Source organism: Lycorma delicatula, chromosome 1 (assembly GCF_047948215.1).
Source record: "Lycorma delicatula isolate Av1 chromosome 1, ASM4794821v1, whole genome shotgun sequence".
In the NCBI taxonomy this organism is placed as follows: domain Eukaryota; kingdom Metazoa; phylum Arthropoda; class Insecta; order Hemiptera; family Fulgoridae; genus Lycorma; species Lycorma delicatula.
The window spans coordinates 343,918,724-343,936,005 of NC_134455.1; the positions used below are offsets into that span (position 1 = coordinate 343,918,724).

The 17,282-nt window shown below is 31.6% G+C and overlaps 1 protein-coding gene across 1 annotated transcript in view; it reads left to right on the top strand.

Annotated features, from left to right (window-relative positions):
* egg (SET domain bifurcated histone lysine methyltransferase eggless) overlaps positions 1 to 17,282 on the top strand; it is a 148,880-nt gene that overhangs the window by 72,002 nt on the left and 59,596 nt on the right. Inside the window, exon 13 of the mRNA XM_075382333.1 lies at positions 3,976 to 4,121. Coding sequence (XP_075238448.1) covers positions 3,976 to 4,121 — 146 coding nt within the window. The remainder of the gene's footprint in view (positions 1 to 3,975; positions 4,122 to 17,282) is intronic.

Below are 17,282 nucleotides of genomic sequence, written 5' to 3' on the forward strand. Positions count from 1 at the left end.
GAATGCTACTTTAGTATTCTAAGTTGTCTGAGGAAGACATTTGGTTCAAATAGCCTGAACTGTGGTTCAGAACAATTTGATGCTCAGTTATATCAATTTTCCTGCTCTCAAACCTTACCAGAAACTTATTATTTATTTGCTGTAATAATATAATTCGACACACTCCCCTCTGTGGCTAAGATTGGGCCTCCTGAGACTTTTCCTTACATTTTGTAGTCTTTGTTTTAACATCATTTAGGAGATCCATTATAATTCATAGAACTCATTTAATGTGCTTAAATAACAAATTTTCTCAGATCATTCTAGCAAGGTAAAATTACTAGGAGCAGTATATCACTGCCCTGTAGATTGCAGTGACATACTGTATGTATATATTGTCACATGTTCACGGTTCATCAGGGATATTGAGAAATAGTACATGTAAAAACTTTTACAAATGTAATTTATTTACTCTTAAATAACTAATAATATACAAAATAGGTCAATTGTAAATAGCAAAATACAATTCAGATTTTATTGCAAAGGTTATAATAATAATAATTAATAGAAACTAATTATGAATTAACAAATGATGACAGTGAGAAAACAATTACAAAATCATTTATTCTTTTTTTACAAGAATTATTTACTTTTAATGTTTAAAAAAGGCACTATCTAACTAAATGTCATTTTGTTCCCTGCTCACAAAGTACTTGCCGAACAGCTTTTCATTCTTAATTACTGTCAAAAGATGTAATACTTATGATGTACGCTTCGCTCTTTTTTGTTACTGCACACTGACTCTGAATGCTCACTGTTCTTGTATTTATTATACACTGAATGGGGACTGTAACTTGCTGATCCTTGGCATTATTTATATCAGATATGAGGGCTTGATTGTCAGTACAGTCAAGCCCTCAGACCTATTCTTTTGTTTATTTAAGTGTAAATGATTTCTGTTATCTGCACTTCTATGTTTTCCTGTAAATTGATTCTTGAAAGAATTTCTTTGTTTCTTCCTGATTTTTCATTCTTCAATTTCTTCCTTGTTTTTTCTTCTGCAAACTTCTTTACCCATTACAATATATATATATATATATTTTTTTTCTTTTCTAAAATCAATCTTTTCAGGAATCATATTCCTCTGCACTGTACAAATTATATTAATCCGATCAACCCAATATTTTAATAAAATAAAATAAATTAGGATGACACCTACCTTATTCCATAATCCAAGCAAGAGCAATTTCGTTAATACCTCGCATCATCAGTTGCTCTATAATTTTTCAAATCTGTCTTGCCAAGTACACATTAAAATTGTTCGTTGCAAATTGTACATTAGAATTAAAATTGAGATTTAAAATTGTTAAAAGATCCTTTTCCAATTAAATGAAAATAGAAGTAGAACTACAGAACTACATTTTTTTTAATATTCAAAATTTTAAATTATAAATAAAAATTAAAAATTGCATATATATAAAATATGAAGTCATTAATAAAATTTAATTAAAAGTCAAAATAAAAATTAATAATAAAAATAAAATAGAAATCCATGTAGACTAGCTAGCTAAAGTTATGTGACTGTACAGAGTTGAAATATTATAAATTATAAATATCTAAAGAAGTGCTGCTATCTACAGCAGCCTTTTTGGTTGTGTCATCTCATATTCTGTATGTAGGTTTATCAAATTAAATTTACTTATATTTATAAATGTAAAATTTTCTAAAATGTCAAAAACCCTATTATTGGTATTAATATTGTATTTCTTAATTTCAAGAACTTCTAAGTTTGTATGAATATCAGATATTGAATGTGTATTATTAATAAGGTGATCAGAAACATTAGAGAAACCCATTTTCTACTTTTATAATATTTAAAGTGTTCGTTAAATCTAGTTTTAAAGGATGTAGTGGTTTTACCCATATAAATATGGTCACAATCATTGCACTTTATTTTATAAATACCACACAAATCGTGTAATTCATATGAAGCAGTACGTGTATTATTTTTCAAATGTTTTATTAAATGGTTATTTGTCTGGTATGCAGGTTTAAATAAATTTTTATCATAAATCCTTGTTATGGTTTCAACAATGTTATCAGTATATACATATTTTAAATATACATTGTGTGCCATTTATATAGGTAAAACCACTAGATCCTTTAAAAATAGATTTGATGAACACTATTATAAAAGTAGAAAATTGGTTTTTTCTAATGTTTCTGATCATCTTATTAATAATAGACATTCAATATCCAATATTCATACAAACTTAAAAGTACTGGAAATTAAGAAATACAATATTAATACAAATAATAGGGTTTTTGACATTTTAGAAAGATTTTACATATATAAATATAAAAGTAAATTTAATTTGATAAACCTACATACAGAATATGAGATGACAATCAAAAAAGCTGCTGTAGATAGCAGCAATTCTTTAGATGTTGATAATTCATGATATTTCAACTCTGTATAGTCACATAACTTTGGCTAGCTAGCTAGTCTACTTGGATTTCTATTTTATTTTTATTATTAATTTTTATTTTAACGTTTAATTTTATTTTATTAATGACCATATTTTATATATATGCAATTTTTAATTTTAATTTATAATTTAAAATTTTGAATATAAAAAAAAATTAGTTCTATTTCTGTTTTGATTTAATTGGAAAAGAATCTTTTAACAATTTTAAATCAAAATTAATTTTAATGTGCAATTTGCAATGAAAGATTTGGAAAATTATAGAGCAACTAATGATGCGAGGTACTTGGATTATGGAATAAGGTAGGTGTCATCCTATTTTATTTTATTAATTCTGTACTTGGGTTGATAATAAGTTGTATTTTTATTGATTATCATTTTCAATATTTATAGATAAATCATCATCTAACAAAGTAATAAATTCAATTTACCAATTAAGAGATGTTTTCCTGACCAAAAGAGAAAGATCTAAAACTACAAAAATTTCATATTTTATGTTCATTCAGGTTCAGAAGTGATCAGATAAAGTGATTTTTATATTTTAATTAATGAATTTTTTAGATTATATATTTTTACAGCATAAAAATATATTTTAACAAGTATAAAAAAATCAAGACAGGAGGTATAAGGATTAAAAAATGCCTCTTCAGTATCAATTTGATTACATGGTTATTTATTAATATGTTAATTTCTAATAATCACTAAAATATAATAGATATTTCATTTTAATTATGATTAAAATCTTATGTTGAGCAGAAACATCTAATGGTTATAAAAATTAAATGAAGATACTTTCTTAATGAAGGTTTATTTGTGTTAACAATCTACTAAATAAAAGGAGATTTTTATTGAATATAAAATTATTAGTCGTGCTAGAAAATTGCATATTCAAAACTGAGATCTCCATTATATAATTGCTGGAAATTGATTTTGGATGCTCAAAATTACCTGTTATAGCCGTTCCTGTAGAATGTTAAGTTCTCTTGATTAGTTATACTGTTAATTTTTATACAAAAATATTGTTAACATTTCTTTGTTGCAGTTGGCATGTACTCTTATGGTAGATTAATACACAATAGCTTAATTTGTTTCTCTTCTCTGACAACTAGAAAACCTTGAAACTTTCATATTCACTTAAGAATAGTGTTATAGCTTACATGTATTGAACAGTATACAGAATTCTTTTTAATTCATTACAAAGTTTGTAGTAGAATAAATAGTTAAATGGATGCAGTACAACCATGCCCATACTATGGCAAATTACTGTAAACTTGTAGAGGAAAGCTGTTTATTTAGTGTTTGTCACGGAACCACGCATAGTTTCAATAATAAGATGTACAACTAACTGATTATTACAAAATTTTATTAAACAGTTGTGATTTTTTTTTAATACAAAGTTATCATAATTCATTAAAACCATTGAAAAATCAATGGTTAATTAAAATTGTATGAAAATAATTTTTTTTAATTTTATGTTTTGTATTTCTATTTTGTTTGCTGACTGTTACAGAAAGTTTCTTTGGCAGATGCAATCAAACCAAGGTGTTTTAGGCCTCATCAGTGTAGTGAATTATGTGTTGCTTGGACACGATACACACCTAATAAGGCTAAAGGCATGAATTCTCTTCTTAGACCACTAAAGTTTGGATTTCAAAGGTATGCGTTATATTTTTTTTTTTTTTTTTTTTTTTTTTTTATATAGCACAAATCAAATGAAAATTTTTTATTATTTTTTTTACTTTCTCATTAAAATCTGAAACTCATTACACCTTTTCTTATAATATTCAGGGATTCAAGGCCTTAGAGAAAAAATTAGACAACGCTTAGATTTATGGGAAATAAAATAATTAGTTCTGTCACTGTTATTGTCAAAATATATGAGTGGTTTCTTTTATATGAATTCTTTTAAATTGTTATTGACAAATTGTTTAGTTCATACTTACTTTTCTATTGTTTGCTGTTACTTTGTACTTTTTTTTTTTAATGTATGTTTTTTTTTCTTAATTATTAATATCATATTCTCATTCTAGTTGAGTTAAAGAAATAATTAAATATTTATAATTTTCTACAAACTGTACTCTTAGTAAGTATTTAACTCATTGGAACAACCACTCTTGTGTTAACTTTTGCATATCTTTAGTGTTTTACCATATGCATTTCTTCTAATGTCAGAATTGTTCAAACATGTATGTAAATGCAAACAGGTAGAAATAAATTTTATTCCTCACAAGCAGACCCAGCAATGCTTCCCTGTTGCTAAATTTGAGTATATAATTAAATAAATAAATTTTGTATTACATTTGACAAATTATATTACAAAAATAATAAAATGTACATATCAGTTCAATATTAATTTTATTTTGATTAAATCAAAATCATGTGCTGGGATGTACAATGTTTTGGCAGTTTTCTTATACAGGAGCATGCAACGTATAATTGACCATGAGAAAAACATGAATTTTCCAAATTCAATCCACATACTTCCAGCAATTGAGCTTGTGATTTGTTTATTGTTATTAAAAAAACCAGTTTAATTGGAAATTGCAATTGTTTGAATTGGAATGGGATTATCTGTTGGAGTCATTGATATCTGTGGTAGCAGCACATCTTCTCCTTTGAATTTACAGTTGAAATTATTGCTTCAATGGCATTGTTTAACAATTATTTGACTAACAAAATGTACCATTACCATTGCGTAGACGGGGTGGATCAATGTTTCTAAGAAGAATTATAGAAACACCCATTTCTAAATTTATGATGTGTTGTGGCAATCTGGGTAAATCTATTGAATTCAACGACTCATTTGGAAAATTTACTTCTTCAGCTTGATTAATAACAGTATGTACTGATTTATAAGTAGCTACTTTGCCTGGTAACACATATTGTATGATGATGTTAATAACATTTACATACACGTTTTTCGCAGCTAAATTGCACGTTCACTTAACCTAATGCTGTGTGTAATGACTAGCACTAGATAGGGAATCTTGGAGAGCTGCATCAAACCAGTCAAATGACTGAAGACAAAAAAAAAATGCTGTGTGACACCTGGAATCACACATTGAATCAGTTGTTTTGAATATGTGATACTATAAAAATCTAATGGCAATTTAATGCATCCCATTGATCACCAATTTTAATTTTGCCATTTCCAGTGTCTAATAATTGTTTTGCAGAATGTTCTGGAGAAGCATCATTTTGAAATTGAACACATATTTGTTGTTAATATCAGTTTGTTAATGTGCCTCTCCTCCTCTATGAATCATGAGACCTTGCCGTTGGTGAGGGGGCTTGAGTGCTCAGGGATACAGAGTAGCTGGACCGAAGGTGCAACCATATCGGAGAGGTATCTGTTGAGAGCCAGACTAAGGAATGATTCCTGAAAGAGGGCAGCAGCTCTTTCAGTAGTTGTTAGGGGCGTGAGTCAGGACGACTTAAACGGCCGTATCAACATCACTCAGTCCTCTGAGTACTGCGCAGCTGAAAGCAATGGAAAACTACAGCTGCTTTTTTTCCAAGAAAATGTGGCTCTGCATTTTCACATAGCAATAATGGAGGCGCCTTCCTTGGTAAAATATTCCGGTGGTAAAATAGTCCCCCGTTCGGATCTCCGGGTGGGGACTACTAAGGAGGGGGTCACCAGAAAATTAAAAAATAACATTCTACGAGTCGGAGCGTGGAATGTTAGAAGCTTGAAAAAGGTTGGTAGGCTAGAAAATTTAAAAAGGGAAATGGGTAGGACAAATGTGGATATAGTAGGAATTAGTGAGGTTCGGTGGGAAGAGGAAGGCGACTTTTGGTCAGGTGATTTTAGAGTAATTAACTCAGCATCAAATAATGGGCAGGCAGGAGTAGGTTTCGTGATGAACAAGAAGATAGGGAGGAGAGTGGAGTATTTCAAAACGCATAGCGATAGAATCATTGTAATAAGGATAAAATCAAAACCTAAACCGACAACGATTGTTAACGTCTATATGCTTACAAGCGCCCATGATGATGATGAGGTAGAGTGTGTATACGAAGAGATTGATGAAGCAATTAAACACGTAAAAGGAGATGAAAATTTAATAATAGTTGGAGATTGGAATGCAAGCATTGGAAAAGGCAAGGAAGGAAATATAGTGGGTGAATACGGGCTGGACAAAAGGAATGAAAGAGGGGACCGACTTATAGAATTTTGCACGAAGTATAATTTAGTAATTGCCAACACCCAATTTAAAAATCATAATAGAAGAATATACACTTGGAAAAAGCCAGGCGATACTGGAAGGTATCAGATAGATTATATCATGGTTAAGCAAAGATTTAGAAATCAACTCGTTGACTGCAAAACTTACCCTGGAGCAGACATTGATAGCGACCATAATTTGGTGATAATGAAATGTAGATTGGGGTTTAAAAACCTGGAGAAAAGGTGTCAGATGAATCGGTGGAATTTAGAGAAGCTTGACGAAGAGGAGGTAAAGAAGATTTTTGAGGAGGACATCGCAAGAGGTCTGAGTAAAAAAGATAAGGTAGAAAATGTAGAAGAAGAATGGGAGAATGTTAAAAAGGAAATTCTTAAATCAGCAGAAGCAAACTTAGGCGGAATAAAGAGAACCGGTAGAAAACCTTGGGTTTCAGACGATATATTGCAGCTGATGGATGAACGTAGAAAATATAAGAATGCTAGTGATGAAGAAAGTAAAAGGAACTATCGGAAATTAAGAAATGCTATAAACAGGAAGTGCAAACTGGTGAAAGAAGAGTGGATTAAAGAAAAGTGTTCAGAAGTGGAAAGAGAAATGAACATTGGTAAAATAGACGGAGCATACAGGAAAGTTAAGGAAAATTTTGGGGTACATAAATTAAAATCTAATAATGTGTTAAACAAAGATGGTACACCAATATATAATACGAAAGGTAAAGTCGATAGATGGGTGGAATATATTGAAGAGTTATACGGAGGAAATGAATTAGAAATTGGTGTTATAGAGGAAGAAGAGGAAGTTGAGGAGGATGAAATGGGAGAAACAATACTGAGATCTGAATTTAAGAGAGCATTAAAAGATTTAAATGGCCGAAAGGCTCCTGGAATAGACGGAATACCTGTAGAATTACTGCGCAGTGCAGGTGAGGAAGCGATTGATAGATTATACAAACTGGTGTGTAATATTTATGAAAATGGGGAATTTCCATCAGACTTCAAAAAAAGTGTTATAGTTATGATACCAAAGAAAGTAAGGGCAGATAAATGTGAAGAATACAGAACAATTAGTTTAACTAGTCATGCATCAAAAATCTTAACTAGAATTTTATACAGAAGAATTGAGAGGAGAGTGGAAGAAGTGTTAGGAGAAGACCAATTTGGTTTCAGAAAAAGTATAGGGACAAAGGAAGCAATTTTAGGCTTCAGATTAATAGTAGAAGGAAGATTAAAGAAAAACAAACCAACATACTTGGCGTTTATAGACCTAGAAGAGGCTTTCGATAACGTAGACTGGAATAAAATGTTCAGCATTTTAAAAAAATTAGGGTTCAAATACAGAGATAGAAGAACAATTGCTAACATGTACAGGAACCAAACAGCAACAATAACAATTGAAGAACATAAGAAAGAAGCCCTAATAAGAAAGGGAGTCCGACAAGGATGTTCCCTATCTCCGTTACTTTTTAATCTTAACATGGAACTAGCAGTTAATGATGTTAAAGAACAATTTAGATTCGGAGTAACAGTACAAGGTGAAAAGATAAAGATGCTACGATTTGCTGATGATATAGTAATTCTAGCCAAGAGTAAAAAGGATTTAGAAGAAACAATGAACGGCATAGATGAAGTCCTACGCAAGAACTATCGCATGAAAATAAACAAGAACAAAACAAAAGTAATGAAATGTAGTAGAAATAATAAAGATGGACCGCTGAATGTGAAAATAGGAGGAGAAAAGATTATGGAGGTAGAAGAATTTTGTTATTTGGGAAGTAAAATTACTAAAGATGGACGAAGCAGGAGCGATATAAAATGCCGAATAGCACAAGCTAAACGAGCCTTCAGTAAGAAATATAATTTGTTTACATCAAAAATCAATTTAAATGTCAAAAAGATTTTTGAAAGTGTATGTTTGGAGTGTCGCTTTACATGGAAGTGAAACTTGGACGATCGGAGTATCTGAGAAGAAAAGATTAGAAGCTTTTGAAATGTGGTGCTATAGGAGAATGTTAAAAATCAGATGGGTGGATAAAGTGACAAATGAAGAGGTATTGCGGCAAATAGATGAAGAAAGAAGCATTTGGAAAAATATAGTTAAAAGAAGAGACAGACTTATAGGCCACATACTAAGGCATCCTGGAATAGTCGCTTTAATATTGGAAGGACAGGTAGAAGGGAAGAATTGTGTAGGCAGGCCACGTTTGGAGTATGTAAAACAAATTGTTGGGGCTGTAGGATGTAGAGGGTATACTGAAATGAAACGAATAGCACTAGATAGGGAATCTTGGAGAGCTGCATCAAACCAGTCAAATGACTGAAGACAAAAAAAAAAAAATGTGCCTCTACAAATTTGATACTTTTAAACACACATTTAGTTCATCAGCTGGTGTTGAGCGTGATATAACTGATAATGTCTGACGATTGTTTTTGTTGTAATTCACTATCAAATATGTCATTAACCAATTGATTTGGTGTTGTCATGCCCATTTGAGCTAATGCTTTATTCATGATTACCAAACAGTTGTCTTCAATCAAAATCCACACTTTGTTATACATTTCCAGTGTGAATTGCATGTTGTGGTTTAAACATCTTATGTGTAGTCAAAGTAGAATATCATCAGTCATAAAACCCTTATATTTTTCCTGTAATTCTTTTGGATTTGATTATAATCATTTAAGTAATATTACTGCAAATAATGTTTGAAATTGGATGAGTGGAAATTGAAATGTTGGCAAGTGAACTATCCCAGTATTAATTGTTTTCAAGCAAGTTCTAATTTTGATATGCTTCTTGATATGTTGCACACAAACATTCATTAACTGTTCTTAAATTTTGAAGTGATGGTCCATGAGCGTTAATCAGTAATAAATACAAATAAAAATATTCTATTTGGTTTGGATGAACAGTATATAATCTTTCCAAAGCAGTTGAAAATCAATCTTTTTGACTTTGAATGGCTTTTTCTTGTTTGTGTCATTGAAATTCTTCTATTGATATGTTCCAAGAAAAATAAGTTTGTATTTCTGAGTATAACAATGTTTTGGCAAATGTATCAATTTGGCATAATGAAGAAAATGCAGTTATTGTTTGTGGTGGTCTTACTGCTCTTTCTTGTTCATTTTCTGTTGTAAAATAAACATTTTAGCCAGTTTTGAGATGAACTGCTAAATGAATGTTGGGTATCATTCATGTATTGGAAATGACAAAATTAAAATTTGCCATACTGTTTCATTGCTGCTAATATACCTATCCATTTGATACTGATCATAAAAAGATCAATTTTCACTTGATATTCCAAAAACAGCAAAATCACTCCTTTGTTAACATATTTGCAAATGTATTTAATAGATTTTACAGAACTGTAATATTGAACATTGATATGTGCATTGAGAGTTTTTAATAATAGTGGTGAATATGGCACAACCTAATGATTATCGGCTTCAATCTCTTTGTTTTTGACTTAAAATTACTGATTTGCCATTTTGATTGGTTGATCAATGATGATATTGTGGATAACCATCATTGCCAGTAATAGTTTCTGGAAGCAATGCCCTTGGATAATATTTTGTGCATTTTCTAACAGCCACACATGGTGAATTCATGTAAACAACACCACATGGATCATGAATCATATTTTTTTATGACAATTTCAAACAATCCAGGATCGACAGTTAAATCTGGAATTTCAGTTGACATCACCTTATCAATTTTGTCAGATGTAATTTTATTGATCAACCAAATCAAAACGGGCGTGCGGTAATCCTTGTTTTTGCCATTCTATGGAATACATCCAACAACGTGTCTGTTCAAATACATTATGTTTAACTATGAAATCCATTAATGATTTCAATTTTTGCTTAAATACACATACTGTAATATCATGTTGATCTGCTGATGATTGACAGAAGCAATAGAAGTTCATCAATCTCAGTGTATTAGGGATTACATGTGAATTTAATGAACAAATCTGGATGACCGTATGACATTGCATCTTGTGCATATTGACGTATGTGTCATGGATTGCCTGTATATGTTGCTGGTAATATCATAATTCTCTCAACATTATTGAGACACTGTCATCATTGTTTACTGTATCAGACAAATGTATATATTCTTCAGTACATAATTTTTTCTTATTCATGCGAATGTATAACAAACATTCAGTTTCAGTTTTTGCATACATGTCAACAATGTATTGATGAAATGATTGACAACACTTTAAAATGCTATTTTCTTCATTTTCATGTATCATCAGTCTTTATTAATAGTAGTAATTCATTGCACTGACTTTTTTATTTGTTTCTTCACCATTTGCTGGATTTATCATTTTGATTAAAAAAATGATATGCATCTTCCTTGCCAGAATAATATTGGATATTGTAATGCATCGTAGGAGCAGCGAGTTTCTGCAACACATTGAACATGCTCATTTCATTAATGTTGGACCATTAAACCTTCTTGCATGTTGCCCAGGGTGTTTTGTTGACTCGAATCACAATTTTGTGGTTATTGGATATCATTTGTTCAATTGCTGTTTTGAACAATTTAATCAGTTCATTGTCTCCTGAAATAAATTTTGCTATGATTCAAGTATTTCTCTTTTTGTTAATTTCCCAATCTTGATTTACATGATCATTTGAATTTCCAATGAAACAAAATTGCAAAAAAATTTTGTTCAGCATCTGGAAACTGTAATAAAAGCCTGTTTTATGGTATATTTGACCTTGAATCTCCTTGGCATATAATTGTCATTTATTACATTGGATGCATCAAATAATCTCATGTGTTTAATTTTCATATTATTTTAGAAATATTTTGATTGCCGTTGTAATATCTACAACCAATGAGAATAGCACATGCCTGTGATGGTAGTGTTTTTTAGTTTTTGATAATACATTCTTAGTCTGAAGAGGATGGCAGGAGGGTCATTGACCCCTTAATTTCTAATGAAAATTGCCACAAAATAAGCCTGTTATAGTGCATTTTTAAATTAATTTTTATGGGGTATATCTTGCCTCTGGAAACCACTCTCTTTCATTCCATGTGTCGAAGTTTCTTTGGACGGACTTATACTCTGCTTCACGCTTTTCCTTCTATGTTCTCTGTAGGGTTCATCTCGGTGTAGCATCCAGCAATAGTCTATCATCATTGTAATAGTCCATTTTCCTTGATACCTCCTTTCCATTTCTTTCATGTCCTGATGAAATCTTTCACCCATCTCTTCACTAACACCACCCAGAATTTCAGGAAAATAGTCCACATGTGAATTTAGGAAGTGAATCTTCAAGCTCATAGAACAGGCTAAATTTTTGTACTTCTGCAGCTTGTTCTCAATGATTGATTTAAATTTCAGATCCACTTAGTTACTACATCGTTAAAGGCTGCCGGGCTTCTTTTTTGCAACCTCCATTTGTTTCTTTAAATTACCATCTTTGAGAAGTTTTCTAATGTCAAAATCAGTAAAGATACCCTCATTTAGTTTAATGATTGATAACACTGGAATTTGTCACAGATTTATTTAAAAAATTTACCTTCTTTTGGTAAGGCTTTGACAAATTGTTACATCAAGCCTAACTTTATGTGCAGAGGTGGAAGAACTATTTGGATCTATGAGAGCTTTTTGGAGCACATTTTTGGTCCCAGGTTCTAATGAAGCTCTTTTTGACTAATCTTTCCTTATCCAATGATTTTCTCTGTCTCTGCTATCTCATTCTCACAAAAAACAAGGAAACTTTTTTTATCCTCCTTGCTGCCCTAGGGCCATCGATATTATTTTGAGATCACTGCACATAATCCACTGTTGTACAATCCATTGTTATATTTAATTTTATAGAAAACAAATTCCAAATTATTGTAACTGTCTTTTAAAGTGACATACCCGTCAGAATGTCTGATGGGTATTGATGGATTTATATTCCCATTGTGAAGAAAGACGACTTTGAGGTTTCTTTTGGATGAACCTATAAACCCAGTTGGTACTTTCATATGGAATGTTAAATTGAGTCAAAAGTCCATGTACATCAGTGCAGAAGACTAATTCTCTTCTTCCGAAAAATATGGAAGTCCTTTTCTCTGTACCTGAACTAGAAAAATTTAGTGCCAGCTGCTACAGGTTCTTCTCTTTAAGCCTCAAATGAAGCATTTGTAAATTTTCTTTGGTCAGATGTAAGTTTCAAACCAAATCGTTTAGTTCAGACTATGAATGAAGCTCTGGTGCACAGCTATCTCTGGGTTCGTACTCCTCGATGTTATCATCACTGAAATCACTTGTGGGACCGTCTATTTCAGATAAATTTTCTGGTGGAATTGACACTGGTATGTCTGAACTATAAGTAACCGAGCATAAAGCATATGACATGTTTGGTTAGAAGATTCTTTTTTTATTCTTCAAATTGAAACCACAAACACCAGTCGAACAAAAGTAACAATCATTGGTGTGATTTCGTGTCTGCTGCCACACCATTGGAACTCCAAATCTGAACGCTTCTTGTTCTACCTTTTACCACCGTCTAAATCCTTCAACACATGTGTTGGAAATTTTAGTGGGGGTGCCCAAGTTTTGTCTTTTTCTTCTATTTTCACTCCAAAATATGTGAGGTACACTAGTCAAACGAAGCTTGTTATATTTCTTTTTTGCTTTTCCACCATGCTTTTTCCAACTCGGCACAAATTTAACACAAAGAATCTACTTTTTGCAGCCTCTTGGAAGCCATTTTAAAAACGGAAAGTTTGCTTTGTGGCTTGAAAATATATTTTCCACTGACAAAAACACATTTAATCAAAGAGGACGGAAAAAAACTCAATTTACACATGCTGATGGTTGAAATAGCACCAATAATAGTTGCTAGGTGCATGAATGGCGTAGATAGCTGCCAATAAATATGTTACTGGCAATTTAACTTTACCACTCAAACAATATATTGTTTGATGCTTCATTTTAAAATTTTAATGCTTTACAGTATGTGCAAACTTTATTTATACTTTCAGTTACAACATCTGGATGCAAACTACACTCAATTTCAGAATTATACTGAAATGAAATACAGTCAAGTGCTCCCAGTTGATGCAATTGATCATTTTCATGTTCTTGTGATGATACTGTAGCCCATAATTATAACATGTGTAATCTATTTCATTCATTTCGATGTACAGTTTTTTCCTCTGTTTCATTTCTTCTGTATTCTTTTGTTCTTTTCGCTTTAATTGTGTGTCAACCAGTAATTTGTCATTTTTGACGCATTGTTATTTTTAAATTATAAAAATTTTATCTACTATATAAATATTAATATTATAATTATCTACATAAGAAAATAATGAAACAGACAGTATTACAGAAACAATAAATTGTACAATATTAATTCACTATTAATTTTCTTTCTTTCTTTGGTAATTTAGTTTATACTGAACTTGATTGAAAATAATGGTCTGTGTTTTTAAATTTTCAATGTATCTTTCAAACAGTCTTCAATATATGGAACTAATAACATATAAACGCTCTTGGGACAAATTATAGTAAATTTTGAAATTTTCAGCGAAATCGGGTTAGTAGTTTTTGAGTTATTAGGGCACGCACAAAATGAAGATTTGTGGACCACTTTAGTCAACTCTGGTACGTCTTTTCTTTTTATTTTTTTCTTGATTGCTTCCCAATACTTATTTATTCTGTCAGATCTTGCTTTTCTGAGTTCTTCTGAACAAGCCCCTATTGTTGTTTTCTTTTCTTTAATTTTGAGTTTGCTTCTTTTAGTATTTTTATATTGTCAGTTTTGTTTTTTTTTTAATTTTCTATTGTGGTTTCTACTTCTTACATATCTTGTTTAATTTTGGTTATCCAGGTTGGTTTTTTTGGACATTTTCCAGTATTTCTTGACCAGTTTCCTGAGAGCCTGTTCAGTTCTGTTCTTATTATGTGTCCAAAGAAAGAAATTCTTTTCTTTCTGAAGTAGTCTAGAGCTGGTTCTGCATCTTTATATACCTCTTTTGTTTGGTATGAATCTCATTCTCTCCCATCAGTAAGTCATTTTTTTACTTTTTCATGTTCTTAGAATTCTTCTTTCTATTCTTTGCATCTCTGCTGAGTAGGAAATGCTGGATTTTAGTTTGAAGAGTGTTTGCTTCCAGTTGATATTACAGGTCTGATTACAGTTTTGTATTGTTTGAGTTTGGTATTTATTGAGATACATCTTTTATTTTATGTTGTTTTGGTGGTATTTTGGGTATATTGACCTTTTGTAAATTTTCTTTCCAGTTTATTTTTCCTTTGAGGTCATGTGTGATATTTTCTTCTAAATATTTAAACCCTTCATTCAACTAGCTCAACTTTTTGTCTGTTTATGATTACGTGGTTCAGTACCAGGGAATTTATGGCCATTGTTCTAGTCTTTTCATATGATATTCTTAGGCCTATTTTTCCTACTAGTTCCTCCATTGAAGTTACTTGGATTCTAGCTTCTGTGATGTTATTGGCTAGAAACGCTACATCGTCTGTAAATCCTATACAGTTTACTTTGATATGGTCTACATGTTTCCTTGCTTCAATTGTTATATATTGCTATTGATGTGTTAATATTTTAATTTTAATTGTAAAGTATTTGCATTTTTTTTTTATAACATAGTATTTCTAATTAAATGATTTATATCAAATAATCATCTTTATATTCTCCTTTGGATTACTATTCTGTTCATAGATCTTTATTTTATGTCTTACATTGCTTTTTCCATGAACCAATTTTATAGCAGCTGGGTAGACTATTACAATTATTAGGGATGTTCAAAAAGTAATGATAATAATGACTCTGAGGAAAATGTATTGCGAAGAATTGTAATATTGCATACTATTGTGTAGCCCATTCTTTTAGCCATCTACAATGATCAGTTTCAAGTCGATTGGTGCAGTGAGTGCGACAATTCACGTAACATGTGTTAGATATTCTCCTACCACATCCGGCATAGATAAAAAGTTAGAGCAATGTTGTAACGTGAAATTTTTATTGAAACTGGGGGAGAACCGAAAAGACGCATATGAATTATTAACTATGGTGTATGGTGTAGATGTTATGAATCAGGTGACCTTCTACAATTGGTATAAAGCATTCAGGGAGGGTAGAGAGAATATCGCTGATGAGCCACTCGAAGGGCATCTTGCACCGAGGTTGTAAAGAATACAGCTGCCACTATTCTCCACAAAGAATGACGCATTACCGTTAGGGAGCTCACCGCATGTCTAGACATTTCAGTTGACAGTGCATTTTTGATTTTGTACCATGATTTGGCCATGTGATGTGTGTCTTGCAGATGGGTGCCGTGCCTGCTCACACCGGAGCAAATGCATCATCGTGTCTCCATGTGTCAAGACTTGTTATCGTGGTTTGTGGGGAAGCAAACAAAGAAATGAATAGAATCATAACCGCAGATGAGTCTTGGATGTATCACTACGATCCAGAACTGAAACAACAAAGTTCTCAATGGAAAAGGGTGCAGATGCCACCTCTGAAAAAAGCAAAGATGAGTTGCAGTGTCGGTAAGGTTATGATGATAATCTTCTTCAATTCTGAGGGTTTTTTGTACCAACATGCTGTCCCTCAAGGCCAGATGGTCATGGCAGATTATTACCAATCCGTTTTGATCATGATCTTACACCATTTTAAGAAAAAAACAGCTCCACAGAAACATTAACAAAATTTTACTGCATCATAACAATGTGTGGCCCCATGTTGCTCACATTGTGGTTGATTTCTTGTACACTGACAGCATCGCAACTATACCCCATCCATCGTACAGTCCAGATTTGGCTCCTTGGGACTTCTGGCTGTTCCCCATAGTCAAGTTTTCGCTCAGGGGAAGGAAATTCAAGACCAAGCATGAGGTCATCAAAGCTTTGGAGGCGTGCTGCAAGGAGCTCGAGAAAAATGGTCTGGCATTCGTGTTTAAAAAGTGGCAGGAATGGTGCTAAAAATGTATTTGAACTGAGGAGGGTTACTTTGAAAAAGAGCAGGTAGATTTGGAAAACTGAATAAATATTTTTTTCTGTAGAGCGTTTTTATCATTACTTTTTGAACAGCCTTCGAATATGCCACACCTTTCTGAATTCAAGATTGCCTTTCCTAGTCTGTCTGTTATTCCATCATAGATACTCACTTTTTTACAGATATTAATTAAATCTTATTTCCGTATATTTCATTTAAACATTTATTGCATTAAATCAAGGCCTTCTTGAAATGTATAGTGGTTGTAATTAATCTGAGAACTAAAATTACCTCCTTTCTTACCTGTGCTCTTGTTGCTGTTACTGTTTTTTCAATATGCAGAAAAAAGTCCCTTTCCATTTTTTCTTTTGGAGAACTTAGTTAAAGTAACAGTTTGCCTTATATTGACAAGTTCATTGTGCCTACAGTTTCTCAATTCATTTTCAGTTGGTTTTTGGATGCTGATAAGACTTTAAAATACTTGTCTATATAATATAATGGTTCCAAAATATTCTGTCAGCTGCTGGCAATTTTAAGTGGCTGTTGAGCATGTCAGTTGTTATCATTTAAAAAAAAAAAAAAGATTTTAAGTATTTATGAGAGAAATTTGATTCATGCAACCACTAACCTACCCAGATTTAGATTGCTGTACTGAGTATTTA